A 16,721-nucleotide genomic window follows, 5' to 3' on the forward strand; every position below is an offset into this window, starting at 1 on the left:
AAAAAATTATGTATAGTTAAGTCTACAAATAATTACGAATCGATATGGACGTAGAGTAGGTACGTAGAGAGCCAGAATTGAAATACGGGGGTCGCTTATATGGGGGCTATATAGAATTATGCACTTGATATGGACCAATTTTTGTGTGATTGGGGATCGTTTTATCTGAGGGCTATATATAACTATAGACCGATACGGACCTAGTTAGGCATGGTTGTTAACTGCCATATACTAGCACAATGTACCAAATTTCAACTCGGATGAAATTTGCTCTTCCAAGAGGCTCCAAAACCAAATCTCGGGATCGGTTTATATGGGGGCTACATATGATTATGGACTGATATGAACCAATTCCATGGACCACTTTTGGCATGGGTGTTAAATATCATATACTACCACCACGTACCAAATTTCAGCCAGATCGGATGAATTTTGCTTCTCCAAAAGGCACCGGAGGTCAAATCTGGGGATCGGTTTATATGGGGGCTATATATAATTATGGACTGATATGAACCAATTCCTGCATGGTTGTTGGATACCATATACTAACATCACGTACCAAATTTCAACCGAATCGGATGAATTTTGCTCTTCCAAGGGGCTCCGGAGGTCAAATCTGGGGATCGGTTTATATGGGGGCTATATATATTTATTGACCGATGTGGACCAATTTTTGCATGGTTGTTAGAGATCATATACTTACACCATGTTCCAAATTTCAACTGAATCAGATGAATTTTGGTCTTCCAAGAGGCTCCGGAGGTCAAATCTGGTGATCGGTTTATATGGGGGCTATATATAATTATGGACCGATGTGGACCAATTTTTGCATGGTTGTTAGAGATCATATACTTACACCATGTTCCAAATTTCAGCCGGATTGGATAAAATTTGCCTCTCTTAGAGTCTCCACACGCCAAATCGGGGGATCGGTTTATATGGGAGCTATATAAAATTATTGACCGATGTGGACCAATTTTTGCATGGTTGTTAGAGATCATATGCTGACACCATGTACCAAATTTTAGCCGGATCGGATGAAATTTGCTTCTCTTAGAGGCCTCAAGAGGGAGCCACTGTGGTGCAATGGTTAGCATGCCCGCCTTGCATACACAATGTCGTGGGTTCGATTCCTGCTTCGACCGAACACCAAAAAGTTTTTCAGCGGTGGCTTATCCCACCTCAGTAATGCTGGTGACATTTCTGAGGGTTTCAAAGCTTCTCCAAGTGGTTTCCCTGCAATGTGGAACGCCGTTCGGACTCGGCTATAAAAAGGAGGCCCCTTTTCATTGAGCCTAACATGGAATCGGGCAGCACTCAGTGATAAGAGAGAAGTTCACCAATGTGGTATCACAATGGACTGAATAGTCTAAGTGAGCCTGATACATCGGGCTGCCACCTAACCTAACCTAACCTAGAGGCCTCAAAAGCCAAATTTGGGGGTCCGTTTATATGGGGGCTATACGTAAAAGTGGACCGATATGGCCCATTTGCAATACCATCCGACCTACATCAATAACAACTACTTGTGCCAAGTTTCATGTCGATAGCTTGTTTCGTTAGATTGTTTCGTTCGGAAGTTAGTGTGATTTCAACAGACGGACGGACGGATGGACGGACGGACGGATGGACGGACGGACGGATGGACGGACGGACATGCTCAGATCGACTCAGAATTTCACCACGACCCAGAATATATATATATATATATATATATATATATATATATATATATATATATATATATATATATATATATATATATATACTTTATGGGGTTTTAGAGCAATATTTCGATGTGTTACAAACGGAATGACAAAGTTAATATACCCCCATCCTATGGTGGAGGGTATAAAAATAATAGTATCAATTAATTTTTTAATTGGATCAATTGACCTTCAATTAATTTTTTAATTGATACTAGCATTTCTGTGATTGAAGACATTTCAATTAAAAATTAATTGGATCAATTAATTTCGTGATTGAATCTGAAAAAAAAATTTTGTGTGCGTATATACTTGTTTTTATTTTATTTATTTTAATTCTTATTTATTTTTTTTTTATCTTCAAAATTTAGTTATTATATATATTTATTATAAGTCGGAGATCTTTTAACATTTATAATACTACACTGTAATTATAAGACTTTAATTTTGTTGTGTAGGTACTCAATAAAAATGAAATGAAATAAAATTTTGACAAAATTTTCAACAGAAATAAAATTTTGACAAAATTTTCAACAGAAATAAAATTTTGACAAAATTTTCTACTGAAATAAAATTTTGACAAAATTTTCTAAAGAGATAAATAGAAATAAAAATTTTACAAAATTTTCTATGGAAGTAAAATTTTGGAAAAATTTCAACTTTTTAATGATATTAATTTAATTTGGCAAAATGGTCCGCTGGTACGAATTTTCGTCCAATTTTAGAAAAATGTTGGATAAAGAATAAAATTTTGACAAAATTTTCTAAAGAGATAAATAGAAATAAAAATTTTACAAAATTTTCTATGGAAGTAAAATTTTGGAAAAATTTCAACTTTTTAATGATATTAATTTAATTTGGCAAAATGGTCCGCTGGTACGAATTTTCGTCCAATTTTAGAAAAATGTTGGTCCAAAATAAAAATTCATTGTGACAACGCTGCTTACAATAAATGTTTGTATCTGTGTGTGTGTGTGTGTGTGTGTGATTCTCAACTGTGCTTAACTTTTTTCTCAGATCGAGACCTGTGGAAATTGCTACATAATTCACTGTGCAGAGGAGATGAGTAACCTCTGCTTCACGCTAACGTTTCGGCGATTACATGTGATTAAATAATTTGACAACATGAAAGATGCCGTGACTGAATGTAAATATACAACAGATAATCTTTATTCGATAAGGGAATAACAAATCTAGGGAAAACTCAAACCATCAGTTAAGTTTGAGCAGACGGACACAACACAGCATTGCTAATTTGACTATAGTTCCAGGCGCCTGCTAACAAATACAAGTGTAAACAGTAGAAGCAAGTGTAAACAATCCGGCAAAATGATTTTCTTGATACTCGCGGCAATTTTTTTCATTTTATTTACACATCTCGCCTGGAAATGTTTCTATTGGCAACGTCATGGTATTCGAGGTCCCTGCGGTGTACCATTGGTGGGCAATATGTGGTCATTTGTAATGGGTCGCCAGCACTATGGTGATGCCTATGAGAATATCTACAAGTAGGTTTTACACTCAATTGTGGTTTAACAGGGGGAGAGGGTTGTGTTTGTGTGTGTGTGTGGGTGTGTTCATCAAAGAGACTATAGAATAATTAGATATTCTCGCTTTTGATTATTTCCATGTAACGCGTTTCTACCGTTTCCTTGGCAATTTAGTGATTATCCTGATTTACATTATGTTGGATTTTATCGTCTATTCACTGAACCTGTGATCCTTCTACGCACACCAGAAATAATCAAAGAGGTTATGATACGTAGCTTTAATAATTTCCAGGACAATGTGGCGTGGGTGCATCCGAAACGTGATCCTGTGGGTTGGTGTAATCCATTCATTGCCAAGGGCGACAAGTGGCGAGAAATGAGAAATGAAATTGTGCCCATCTTTACGCCCAATAAAGTGAGTGACAGATGTGACAATGCTTGCCTTTGCGAGACCCATTAAATTGTATCCTTTGATTTGTTTTATTGTGTTCAACATTTCGTTACGCTTGATAGGTAAAAATGTCCTTTCCTCACATAGAGACAGTTTGTGAAAAATTGCTGGAATATGTCGATGAGAATATGAGCACCAATTGTTTTGAAGCAAAAGAAGTGAGTGAGTAAAGTGTTGATAATTAAGTTATGGTCATTTTTGTTAAGATACTTGTTGTAAATGTTATGGACAGAAATAACTAAATGGGCTCTCACACGGCACAAAAAGTTGTTTCAGACATTTGACGAAAAACAATGAAAGATTAACTTAAATAAGAGGTACAATAAGAATTTTGATAACATATTGTGGTTGGCGCTTAAAATACGAATGCCATTTTTGCGTAGCATTTTTCTGATACAAGGATTTTTTTCACATGAGCAAAAGCCGATAATCTTTTCATTGTAGACATTAGTCCTTGGAGTTAAGCGATTAGACTTGAAAATGTTTATCTTTTTTTTTAACTTTTTTACTTGAAAGATAGCATAATTTTGTTAACACGTTTCAAAGAGCCTTGATAGCACATGAAGAAAAAAGTTGAAAAAAGTACAATTTGGGAATCAAGTATGCACAACTCAAACATTTAAAAGATAATTGTGTCTTAAATGTCTCCTTACATCAACTCTTCGCTTCTTTGGCTCGGAATCAATACCAAAATCATAAGTGTAAGGACAAAATCTTTGGGAAAGTTTTTTTTTAGAGCGAGTTGATTTCCTGAATCTAGACAACTCAATTTTCTATACGAATTAACTCTCTGGGAGCCACCGTGGTGCAATGGTTAGCATGCCCGCCTTGCATACACAAGGTCGTGGGTTCGATTCCTGCTTCGACCGAACACCAAAAAAGTTTTTCAGCGGTGGATTATCCCACCTCAGTAATGCTGGTGACATTTCTGAGGGTTTCAAAGCTTCTCTAAGTGGTTTCACTGCAATATGGAACGCCGTTCGGACTCGGTTATAAAAAGGAGGTCATTGAGCTTTACATGGAATCGGGCAGCACTCAGTGATAAGTGAGAAGTTCACCAATGTGGTATCACAATGGACTGAATAGTCTAAGTGAGCCTGATACATCGGGCTGCCAACTAACCTAACCTAGCCATGGAGAAAAAGTTCAGAACCGTATTTACGTAGAAGAAGAGGTCTCGGATGATGCCTAGCACACATTTTAGCATTTTAGTCTAAGTGAGCCTGATACATCGGGCTGCCACCTTACCTATACGAATTATCTGCAAGTGTACATTTAGAGGTACCCAGCAAAAAAAAAAATTGCCAAAAATATAGTGAAAATGTTATGTTTGGATCCGGAAGTGGTGCAAAATTGCCGCAGAAAAGATGAATTTAACATGAGCTTGTCATAGAACGGATGTCCACATCTGTTGCACTGAATTTGAATCACTTCTTACGGTGTGATCCGAATTCAGTGTTTTAAATGTGAATTAAAAAATTGTGTAATATTTTGTCTACTAAATAATTTTTATGATTTTTAGTGCTTTCTAACGCTGATCTGAAACGTTTGACTTCAAATCTTTTCAAAACTTCGCAATTTTTCTAGATTGGATATATAATGTTTTCGACAACATTTTAATACTTTGTACCATATTATTAATTCTTTCTCTGTTTTTAACCCATTTGAAATAAAACAAGTATATAAAGTAGTAAGTTCGGCCGGGCCGAATCTTAAAAATACCCACCACCATGAATCAAATATAATAGTTTACTTTTAAAACTATATAATATATAGAACTTTAGGGGACTTGATGACAGATATTCTTCAGCAGATCTACCTAAAGGGTGATACGGTCAAAATTTGGTCAATATAAACTTGACGTATTTCTTTCAATTTTGCATTTAAAAAACCTGAACACCCCTCATTTTGAAGGTGTGTATGTGTAGAATGTTGCTCCTATTTTGATTTTGGAATTCAATCTTCAGTTGTCAAAATGCCGTCCAAGCAAGAAGAGCAGCGTATCAAAATTTTGCTCGCGCATCGCGAAAATCCGAGCTACTCGCACGCAAAGCTGGCAAAATCGCTAAAAGTTGCCAAATCAACCGTTACAAATATAACTAAAGTGTTTGGGGAACGTTTGTCGACAGCCAGGAAGTCTGGATCGGGGGGAAATCGAAAACCGGAAGCCGCTGAGACGACAAAGAGAGTTGCCGGTAGTTTCAAGCGAAACCCTACCTCTCTCTCCGAGATGCCGCAAATAAGCTGGGTGTATCGTCTACAACCGTGCATCGAGCCAAAAAACTAGCCGGACTATCGACTTACAAGAAGGTAGTGACTCCAAATCGCGATGATAAACAAAATACGACGGCCAAAGCGCGATCCCGGAGGCTGTACACGACGATGCTGACGAAGTTTGACTGCGTGGTAATGGACGACGAAACCTACGTCAAAGCCGACTACAAGCAGCTTCCTGGACAGGAGGAAGGGGGAAGGTAGCAGATATTTTCAAGCACATAAAACTGTCAAAGTTCGCAAAGAAATATTTGGTTTGGCAAGCCATCTTTACCTGTGGCATTTGTGTGACAGCATTTTCTTAGCTTCCGGGACTGTCAACCAAGAAATTTACGTGAAAGAGTGTTTGAATAAATATCTGCTGCCTTTCCTGAAGAAACACGGTTGTTCCGTACTGTTTTGGCCGGATTTGGCATCTTGCCATTACGGTAAAAAGGCCATGGAGTGGTACGCCGCCAACAACGTGCAGGTGGTTCCCAAGGACAAGAACCCTCCCAACACGCCAGAGCTCCGCCCAATTGAGAAATAATGGGCTATTGTCAAGCGGAACCTAAAGAAGACCAAAAAAACTGCTAAGGACGAGCAGCAGTTCAAGGCAAACTGGCTTTCAACGGCGAAGAAGGTGTACAAGGTGGCTGTACAAAATCTGATGGCAGGTGTCAAGCGTGAGGCCCGACAGTTCGGATTTGGAAAAGCGAAAGCCTAACTGAATATTTTTCCTGAATTTTATACTAATTGAACTTGAAAAAGAAATTTAATTTGATTTTTTAAATAAACGATTTCACCGATTTACACGCGTTTTCCCTTGACCAAATTTTGACCGTATCACCCTTTATGAAGACTAGATCAGATTCTGGATTTTTAAGAACCAATTTTGTTTGAGTTTTAGAGAAATCATAAACATATCGTGTAAATTATGAATAAAGCCTTGATTTGAAATCTTAAATCTGTAGATTTTTCCGCCATTATTTAAATGATAACGAGGAGTAAAATTGTAAATTTTACTTTTAGTTTCAAGCAATTTTTATGATCGGTGCTCCTGCTATAACCTCAAGAAGTGAAATCGGTCGATCGATCAATGTCTTACAGAATGGACCGGTACAAATAAATGCGATACAAATGCTTGATTTTAATTTTCAGCCAAAGTGGATAAAAACTACAGATTCTAGCTGCCCAAGAAATAAATTCGGGAAGTAGGACTATATAGGAGCTATACCAGAACATGGACCAATGCTCAAAATCTTCGGCACACCTCTTAATGTTCCTCAAATACCTCTAGAATTCCAATTTCAGACAAATTGGGTAAAAACTACGAATTCTAGAAGCCTAAGAAGTAAAATCGAACGATCAGTCTATAAGGGGACTATAGCAAAACATGGACCGATACGGACCATTTTCGACACACCTCTTTATGGTCCTAAAATACCTCTAGATTTCTAATTTCTGGCAAATTGGATACAAACTACGGATTCAAGAAGCCCACGAAGTAAATTTGGGAGCTCGGTCTATAGGGGGGCTACACCGAAACATCAACCGATACACCCAATTTTCTGCACACCTATTTGTGGTGCTAAAATACATTAAGATTTCCAATCTTAGGCAAATCGAATAAAAACGACGGTTTCTAGAAGCTGAAGACCCCAAATCGGGGGATCGGTTTATATGAGAGCTATATCAAAACCTGGACCGATACTCCCCATTTTCGACAAACCTATTTTTGTTCTTAAAGTTCATCAAGATTTTCAATTTCAAGCAAATCGAATAGAAAATACAGTATCTATCGGGAGATCGGTCTATATATGGGCTATACCAAAACATGGACCGATACTCCCCATTTTCGACACATCTATTTGTGGTCATAAAATACTGCTAGATTTTCAATTTAAAGCAAATCGGATAGAAAATATAGTTTCTAGACGCCCAAGAAGTAAATCGGGAGATCGGTCTATATGGGCGCTGTACCAAAACATTGACCGATACATGCCATTTTCGGCACACATATTTATGGCCATACAATACCTCTAGATTTTTAAATTTCAAGCAAATCGGATAGTAAATACAGTTTCTAGAAGCCCAAGAAATAAAATCTGGAGATCGGTCTATATGGGCTGTACGAAAACAGGGACCGATACACCCTATTTTCAACACACCAATCTTTGGTCCTAAAATACCTCTATATTTTAAATTTCAGGCAAATCGGATAAAAAATACAGTTTCTAGACGCCCAAGAAGCAAAAACCGGAAATCGGTCTATATAGGGTCTATACCAAATCATGGACCGATAGGCACCATTTTCGGCACACTCTTTGATGGTCCTAAAACATATCTAGATCGTCAGGCAAATTGGATAAAAACTACGGTTTATTTTTTAAAGCCCAAGACCCCAAATCGGGAGGTTGGTTTATATGGGTACTATATCAAAACTTGGACCGATATAGCCCATCTTCGGACTTGACCTGCCTGCAAACAAAACACGAATCTGTGTAAAATTTCAAGACGATAGCGCCATTATTGAAGGCTGTGATTACAACAGACAGACAGACGGACATGTTTATATCGTCTTAGAATTTCTCCCTGATCAAGAATATATATATATATATATATATATATATATATATATATATATATATATATATATATATATATATATATATATATATATAATATATATATATATATATATATATATATATATATATATATATATATATATATATATATATATATATATATATATATATATATATATATATATATATATATATATATATATATATATATATATATATATATATATATAAAATATATATATATATATATATATATATATATATTATATATATATATATATATATTATATATATATATATATATATATATATATATATATATATATATATATATTCTTGATCAGGGAGAAATTATTAAAATAACTTCCTGTGTAGTTAAAATGAAGAACACCTTTGGGAGGAAATTTTTGAAAGCGCTTTTAAAGTCGTGCCTTTAGAAAAACTTAAAAATTTTGTTGCTGGGTAGTTTGGAGCCAAAAGGAGGTGTGCTGAATACAGTTTTTATATGGGATCCATATACTATGGGCAAAAAACTAGTTCATAATTTTATACGGTATTTATATCCCAGCAAAAACATTGAATTCAGTGTTTTTGATGTGAATTAAATTTTTTTTTTATATTTTCCCAGCAAAAAGTTCGAATTCAGTGTTTTGGATGTGAATTAAAAGTTTTTCAATATTTTCCCAGAAAAAGTTCGAATTCAGTGTTTTGGATGTGAATTAAAAAAATTTTTAATATTTTCCCAACAAAAAGTTCCAATTCAGTGTTTTGGATGTGAATTAAATTTTTTTTTAATATTTTCCCAGTAAAAAGTTCGAATTCAGTGTTTTGAATGTGAATTAAAAAATGTTGTTATATTTGGTCTAATTAATAATTTTTATGATTTTTAGTGCATTCTAACGCTTGTCTGAAACGTTTGACCTTAAATATTTTCAAAAGTTCACAATAGTTCTAGATTGGATTTATACTTTTTTCGACAACATTTTAATAATTTGTACCATATTATTAATTCTTTCTCTCTTTTTAACCCATTTGAAAAAAAAATTAAATCTTAATTACCCATTAAAAATATAAAAAACGAGTTATAAAAAATTGAATAAAGAACATCTTTGACATTTTTGGAAAGTTGTGCCTTTGCTGAGTTATTCTGGCAAATCATATTCGTCCACCTCATAATAATTCTCTTGGTCTTATAGCACGTTGTCAACGTTTTTTTTTTTTCCAATTCTCATAAAAGCTGTCAAAGTCAATTTACGGAACAACCTTCAATGCAATTCAAGTTTAATGTCTTCAATTGACTCAAAACTGTTTCCTAGAATCGATAATGTAAAGAAAAACATCAATACCGCCAACTATTTTTGGAAATTCTATGAATATGTTTTTCAGCTTTAATTTCCATTGAACTTATAAGTACGTTCATTGATTTGTATACGCTAGTTTAGTTCATGCAATTTGTGAGTTGTATTTGGGATGAAGAGAATTCAATTGTGCTGTAGATAATTTCAAAAAAACAATTTTAAACTAAACTAAAACGAAATATTTTTTGAAAAAAAAAAGAATAATTTTAATTTTTAAATTTAGTATCAGTTATATGTTGGGTTTTATAACAGCGCGGACAATGATTTCCTCCTAAATGATATTTTGTTTTGTTTGTTTGTTTTTTATTTTATCATGCACAACAAGATTTAGATGTTATACATTGAAGAACATGAGTTATATGATACAATTACAATGTTATCCACACATTAAAATAAATAAAAATATAATATGATTACAATTAATATAAAAGATTACAATTAATATAAAAAGACAATTAAGTAAATTATTGAAAAAAAAAAAAAAGAAATAAATAAAATTAATTTAAAATAAAATTTTGGAAATTTTTGGAATATTATATTATTGTTCTTAATTAAACATATCCTTTTATTACAGTTATTTTCAAGATTCACATTGGGTGTGATAGCATCAGCTGCATTCGGTTTGGATGGTCAAACATTTACAAAAAATGATTCGGATTTTACACGTCTAGCAGAAAATATATTCTCGCCCAATCCATATAGTTTGTTTGACACAATATCTCTACTCTTTTCACCTACCTTGGGGAATATAACCAAATATAAGTAAGTATTTTTATGTTTATACCCTTCACCACTACTGAGGTACAGGGTATAATAAGTTTGTGCATTTGTATGTAACGCCAAGAAGGAGTAATCATAGACCAATCTTTTATTATACGGATCGGCTTAGAATTAAATTCTGAGTCGATTTAGCGATGTCCATCTGTCTGTCTGTCTGTCTGTCCGTCTGTCTGTCTGTTATTGTACTTTTGTGTGCAAAGTACAGCTCGCAGTTTTACTCCGATTGTCCTAAAATTTGGTATAGGGTCCTGTTTCGGCTCAAAGACGATCCCTATTGATTTTGGAAAAAATCGGTTCAGATTTAGATATAGCTGCCATATATATTTTTCACCGATTTGGTCATAATTGGCGTGTATATCAACCGATCTTCCTCAAATTCAGTACATCCGAATATTTTATGAGTCTCGAAAAACTTGCAAAATATCAGCCAAATCGGTTCAGATTTAGTATAGCTCCCATATATATCTTTCGCCCGATTTACACTCAATTGCCCACAGAGGCCAATTTTTTGCTCCGATTTAGTTGAAATTTTGCATAGGGAGTAGAATTAGCATTGTAACTATGCGTGCCAAATTTGGTTGAAATCGGTTCAGATTTCGATATATCTCACATATATAGCTTTCGCCCGATTTACACTCATATGACCACAGAGGCCAATTTTTAACTCGGATTTAGTTGAAATTTTGCACAGGGAGTAGAATTAGCATTGTAGCTATGCGTGCCAAATTTGGTTGACATCGGTTCAGATTTAGATATAGCTCCCATATATATGTTTTTCTGATTTCGACAAAAATGGTCAAAATACCAACATTTTCCTTGCAAAATCGCCACTGCTTAGTCGAAAAGTTGTAAAAATTACTCTAATTTTCCTAAACTTCTAATACATATATATCGAGCGATAAATCATAAATAAACTTTTGCGAAGTTTCCTTAAAATTGCTTCCGATTTAAATGTTTCCCATATTTTTTTTACTAACATTGTGTTCCACCCTAGTGCATTAGCCGACTTAAATTTTGAGTCTATAGATTTTGTAGAAGTCTATCAAATTTTGTCCAGATCGAGTGATATTTAAATGTATGTATTTGGGACAAACCTTTATATATAGCCCCCAACACGTTTGACGAATGTGATATAGTATCGAAAATTTAGATCTACTAAGTGGTACAGGGTATAATATAGTCGGTCCCGCCCGACTTTAGACTTTCCTTACTTGTTTTTAAATGAACTGTTACAGGAATTAGTCTGTCAGACGAGCGGTGTAGATATGGTAGCAGCTTGAAGTTGGCCAGCAACCCTGTATATGTGAAAAATTAAAATTTATCTTTGAAAACGTTTGGCGATTGGAAGCGATATTTTTGAAGGAGTATATTTCATAAATTAATGCCACATGGCCACTAGTCCTACACAGAAAAGAAAAATTCACCAAAATATTTCCAATTAAAATTTTAAATTATTATACCCTAAACCACATAGAGGTCAGGGTATAATAAGTTTGATCTGCCAAAAAATGTGCCTACCAGAAATATTGATTTTAGACCCCATAAAATATATACCGATCGATTCAGAATCACCTCCTGAGTCGATCTAGCGCTTGGTGTCCGTCCGTCCGTCCGTCTGTCCATGTATTTGTTGTTCACAGGATTCCGGTCGCAATTTTTAACCGATTTTGATGAAATTTGCTACAGTGTTTTTTTTTTTTTTGGGCACAAGGACGAACGGTATTGAATTTGGTAGAAATCGGATCAAATTTAGATATAGCTCCCATATAACAGGTTGACTGATAAGATCTAACAATCTAACAAAGAAAAACACATTTTTTGTCAAAATTCGTTTTTATTATTCAACATAGTTCCCTTCAAGAGCGATACAACGATTATAACGACCTTCCAATTTTTTGATACCATTTTGGTACTACTCCTTCGGTTTTGCCTCAAAATAGGCCTCAGTTTCGGCTATCACCTCTTCATTGCAGCCAAATTTTTTTCCCTGCGAGCATCCTTTTAAGGTCTGAGAACAAGAAAAAGTTGCTGGGGCCAGAGCTGGAGAATACGGTGGTTGGGGAAGCAATTCGAAGCCCAATTCATGAATTTTTGCCATCGTTCTCAATGACTTGTGGCACGGTGTGTTGTCTTGGTGGAACAACACTTTTTTCTTCTTCATATGGGGCCGTTTTGCCGCGTTTTCGACCTTCAAACGCTCCAATAACGCCATATAAAATTATTCCATGCGCATCCCAAAAACCAGAGGCCATTACTTGCCAGCGGACTTTTGAGTTTTTCCACGCTTCGGAGACGGTTCACCGGTCGCTGTCCACTCAGCCGACTGTCGATTGGACTCAGGAGTGTAGTGATGGAGCCATGTTTCATCCATTGTCACATATCGACGGAAAAACTCGGGTGTATTACGAGTTAACAGCTGCAAACACCGCTCAGAATCATCAACACATTGTTGTTTTTGGTCAAATGTGAGCTCGCGCGGCACCCATTTTGCACAGGGCTTCCGCATATCCAAATATTGATAAATGATATGACCAACACGTTTCTTTGAGGCCTTTAAGGCCTCTGCTATCTCGATCAACTTCATTTTACGGTCATTCAAAATCATTTTGTGGATTTTTTTGATGTTTTCGTCGGTAACCACCTCTTTCGGGCGTCCACTGCGTTCACCGTGCTCCGTGCCCATTTCACCACGCTTGAATTTTGCATACCAATCAATTATTGTTGATTTCCCTGGGGCAGAGTCCGGAAACTCATTATCAAGCCAAGTTTTTTCTTCCACCGTATTTTTCCCCTTCAGAAAACAGTATTATATCAAAACACGAAATTCTTTTTTTTCCATTTTTTTCACAATAACAAAAGTTGCTTCACAAAAGACGCTCTATCTCACAAACTAATTGACTTGCAGACGTCAAATTTTGACACGAATCATTTGAAAGTTGGTACTATATAAAAATAATATGCATTTAACACTAGCGACGCCATCTATGTGTCAGACCGTGCACTTATCAGTCAACCTGTTATATGTATCGCCCGATTTCGACAAATGGGGTTACGTTGCGCTGTTTTACAAACGGATCGTCACCAAATTTGGCACAAAATAATCTATTTTAACACCCTTCAAGTCTGCAAAATTTCATTCAAATCGGTTCAGATTTAGATATAGCTCTCATATATATGTATCGCCCGATTTTCCCAAATTTGGCCACAAAACCCTTAATTATCAACCGTTCTTACTCAAAGTTGGCTAAATGTAATCTTCTATAGCATTGACTATATTTGGAAAAAATCATGGAAATCGGGTCAGATTTAGCCATAGCTCCCATATATATGTACCGCCCGATTTTTCTAAATTTGGCTATAAAACACATATTGATCAACCGATAGTACTCAAAGTTGGCCAAATGTAATCTTCTATAGCACTAACTAGATATGTAAAAAATCATCGAAATCGGTTAAGATTTAGCTACACGAAAAAAAATAATTCTTTCCTCCCAAACGAAATTTTAGACAAACAAAGTTCGTTTCTCATTTGCTTTTCGCTGTAAGGAAGTGTATTTGGAAGAAAAGTATATACTTTTTGTGATAAACGTTTATTCTTTTCCAGGATGTAAAAACAATTTCATAAAGACTAACTCAAAAAAAAATTTTTTTCTGGCTAATTGCATTTTCCCTCACATCTTTCTCACTTCCACGAAGATTTTTAGTTCTTAGCACCTTTGTCTGTAATACAAACAATGTAGAAGAAATTATACGATTTTATAAATTTTTAAATTTTTTTACCTTTCGCCTGGACGGAGAATCGAACCGCGGACCATGCACTTTGTAAGCCAACACACTAACCACTGAGCTATGTACCTGTTATGGTCATCAAGAGATAAATATCCATACAAGTTATATTTATATAGCATAGCTTGCGGCGCCCACGAACCGAATAAACAAAGTTTATTTAACAGAAACAAACATTTAGTTTGGCACCGTGGAGCAGTGGTTGCTACGTCTGACTCTCGTGCCAAGGGTCGTGGGTTCGATCCCACCAAAGTTTTTTTTTTTTTTTTTTTTTTTTTACATACATTCTACATATGTTCGGAAGATTCCGAAAAAAATGTTCAACATTACATTGTACTATATTAAATTTTGAACTGTAAAATGTGTTTTATTAAAGACCAAAAGTCAGAAAAGAAGAGTGTTTGATATAAACGAAATGGACTCTGTTGTTGTTTCAAAAATAACTTTTTTATTGAAAAAATAAAAACTTTGTAACAAAGGAATTTTTTTGGTGATAAAAGTTTAAAATTTTCGAAGCAATTCAAAAAACTCTAACAAAAGAAAAACGTTTTCGGTACACGTTTTCCAAACGTTTTTTTTCTTTGCGTGTATAGCTCCCATATATATGTACCGCCAGATTTGTCTAAATTTGACCATACAGGCCTCATTTCTTAAGAGATCTTACTCAAATTTTGCACAAGGTGACCTTTTGTGGTATTAATCAAACCCGCAAAATATTATAAAAATTGGTTCAGATTTAGATATAGCTTCCATATATATGCAACGCTCGATTTTCCCAAATTTTACCATAATACTTTTATTTATTAACCAATGTTACTCAAATTCGAAATTTTGATGTACTAGCCGATCGTATTTATACGAACTTGTAGCCCTTACATAAGAATATTGCTCGACTTTTACAAATTTGGATTTATCCCCCACACTAATTGAGCGATTTTCTCTTTTTTAATAATGGGCTCAATATTAGTGGCATACTAACCCCGTAGATGCAATATCAACTACAGCCAGTGTTGCTAGAAGTAGGGGAAATTCCCTATATGTAGGTTTTTTTCTAATATTTAGCGTCTTGTAGAACATAGGACCACAATGTAGGGACATTTTCACTCAACACAATTTGTAATAATTTTTACATTTTGGTGGCTCTAAAGGAGGAAATTAGAAGCCGGCAAGGCTTGATCTTTAACAATGTGTGGTAACAACAGTACCAAAAAAACCTACCAAAATTTGAAGTTTACCACAAATCTACCAAACAAATATTTTTATAGAAATTTTTGTCAAAACTTTATTCCTGTAGAAAATTTTGTCAACATTTTATTTCTATAGAACATTTTGTCAAAATTGTATTTCTATAGAATTGTTTTTTTCAAAATATTATTTCTATAAAAATTTTTCTCAAAATTTTATTTCTATATTATTTATTATTAAAATTTTATTTCTACAGAAAAATTTCTCAAAAAAAAAAAATTGTTTATAGAAACTTTTTCCAAAATTGTATTGCTATAGAGATTTAATAAAAACAAATTACTATTTTTGGTAGAATTCTACCAACTGTGGCAAATGTGGCACAGTGGTCGATCTCTTTGGCCAAAAATAAAAAATCAAAGTTAGAAATTTTTCAAAAAGTTTGGCATCACTGTTTCTTATGCAAACACGGTTTTACAATGTGTATTTGTTTTTGTTTTATTCCATCTGTACTCTTTAAGAACGGCTTCAAAAAGAGAGCAAGTAAGTGGTTGGTTTTTGAAGTGTGAAAAAGTATAAAATTAAGGGCACTTTTAAATAAATAAAACAAAAGAAAGAAAAATTATATCGAAATAAATCGAAATGAATATTGAACTAAATGGTATTAACTATATTTTAAAATAAACAAAAAAATGTATTAAACTTGTTTTAAATTTGTAATAAAATCAATTTTTGTCAGTCTCATTGTTTCGTGTTCGTTCTAATATGTAAATTTTATGTAGAGTTTTAGTTGTGTTCCCCTCTGAAGTCTCCAATGGGATATTTTGTGGTTTATTAGCTAATATTTCAAGATTCCAAATTGATAAAAATCAGCTGCTTTCTTTTGCCCCCCTTTGTGTTATCTGCCTAATACCGAAGTGGTCTTGTTTCTTTATATCCAAATATAAATTTTTGTGTGGTGTTTGTTAACACTAGTTTACACTGAAAATGTACATTTGATGACTTTCCTTATGTATTTTGATCTGCTAAATTTGAAAATGAAGGTTAAAAAATTTTTAATGAAACCATTTTTGAGATATCCCGTTATTTTTAGTTTTTCTGAATTTTTTCGCTAAACAAATTAT

The 16,721-nt window shown here is 34.4% G+C and overlaps 2 protein-coding genes across 2 annotated transcripts in view; one reads left to right on the forward strand and one right to left on the reverse strand.

The window, feature by feature from the left end:
- Positions 1–16,721, reverse strand: part of LOC142232135 (uncharacterized) — a 199,248-nt gene that overhangs the window by 18,735 nt on the left and 163,792 nt on the right. The window lies entirely within an intron of this gene.
- Positions 2,909–16,721, forward strand: part of Cyp308a1 (Cytochrome P450 308a1) — a 40,046-nt gene continuing 26,233 nt past the window's right edge. Inside the window, exons 1-4 of the mRNA XM_075302850.1 lie at positions 2,909–3,214; positions 3,371–3,611; positions 3,710–3,805; positions 10,424–10,611. Coding sequence (XP_075158965.1) covers positions 3,036–3,214; positions 3,371–3,611; positions 3,710–3,805; positions 10,424–10,611 — 704 coding nt within the window. The 5' untranslated portion in view covers positions 2,909–3,035. The remainder of the gene's footprint in view (positions 3,215–3,370; positions 3,612–3,709; positions 3,806–10,423; positions 10,612–16,721) is intronic.

This window comes from Haematobia irritans, chromosome 3 (genome assembly GCF_050003625.1).
Source record: "Haematobia irritans isolate KBUSLIRL chromosome 3, ASM5000362v1, whole genome shotgun sequence".
Lineage (NCBI taxonomy): Eukaryota > Metazoa > Arthropoda > Insecta > Diptera > Muscidae > Haematobia > Haematobia irritans.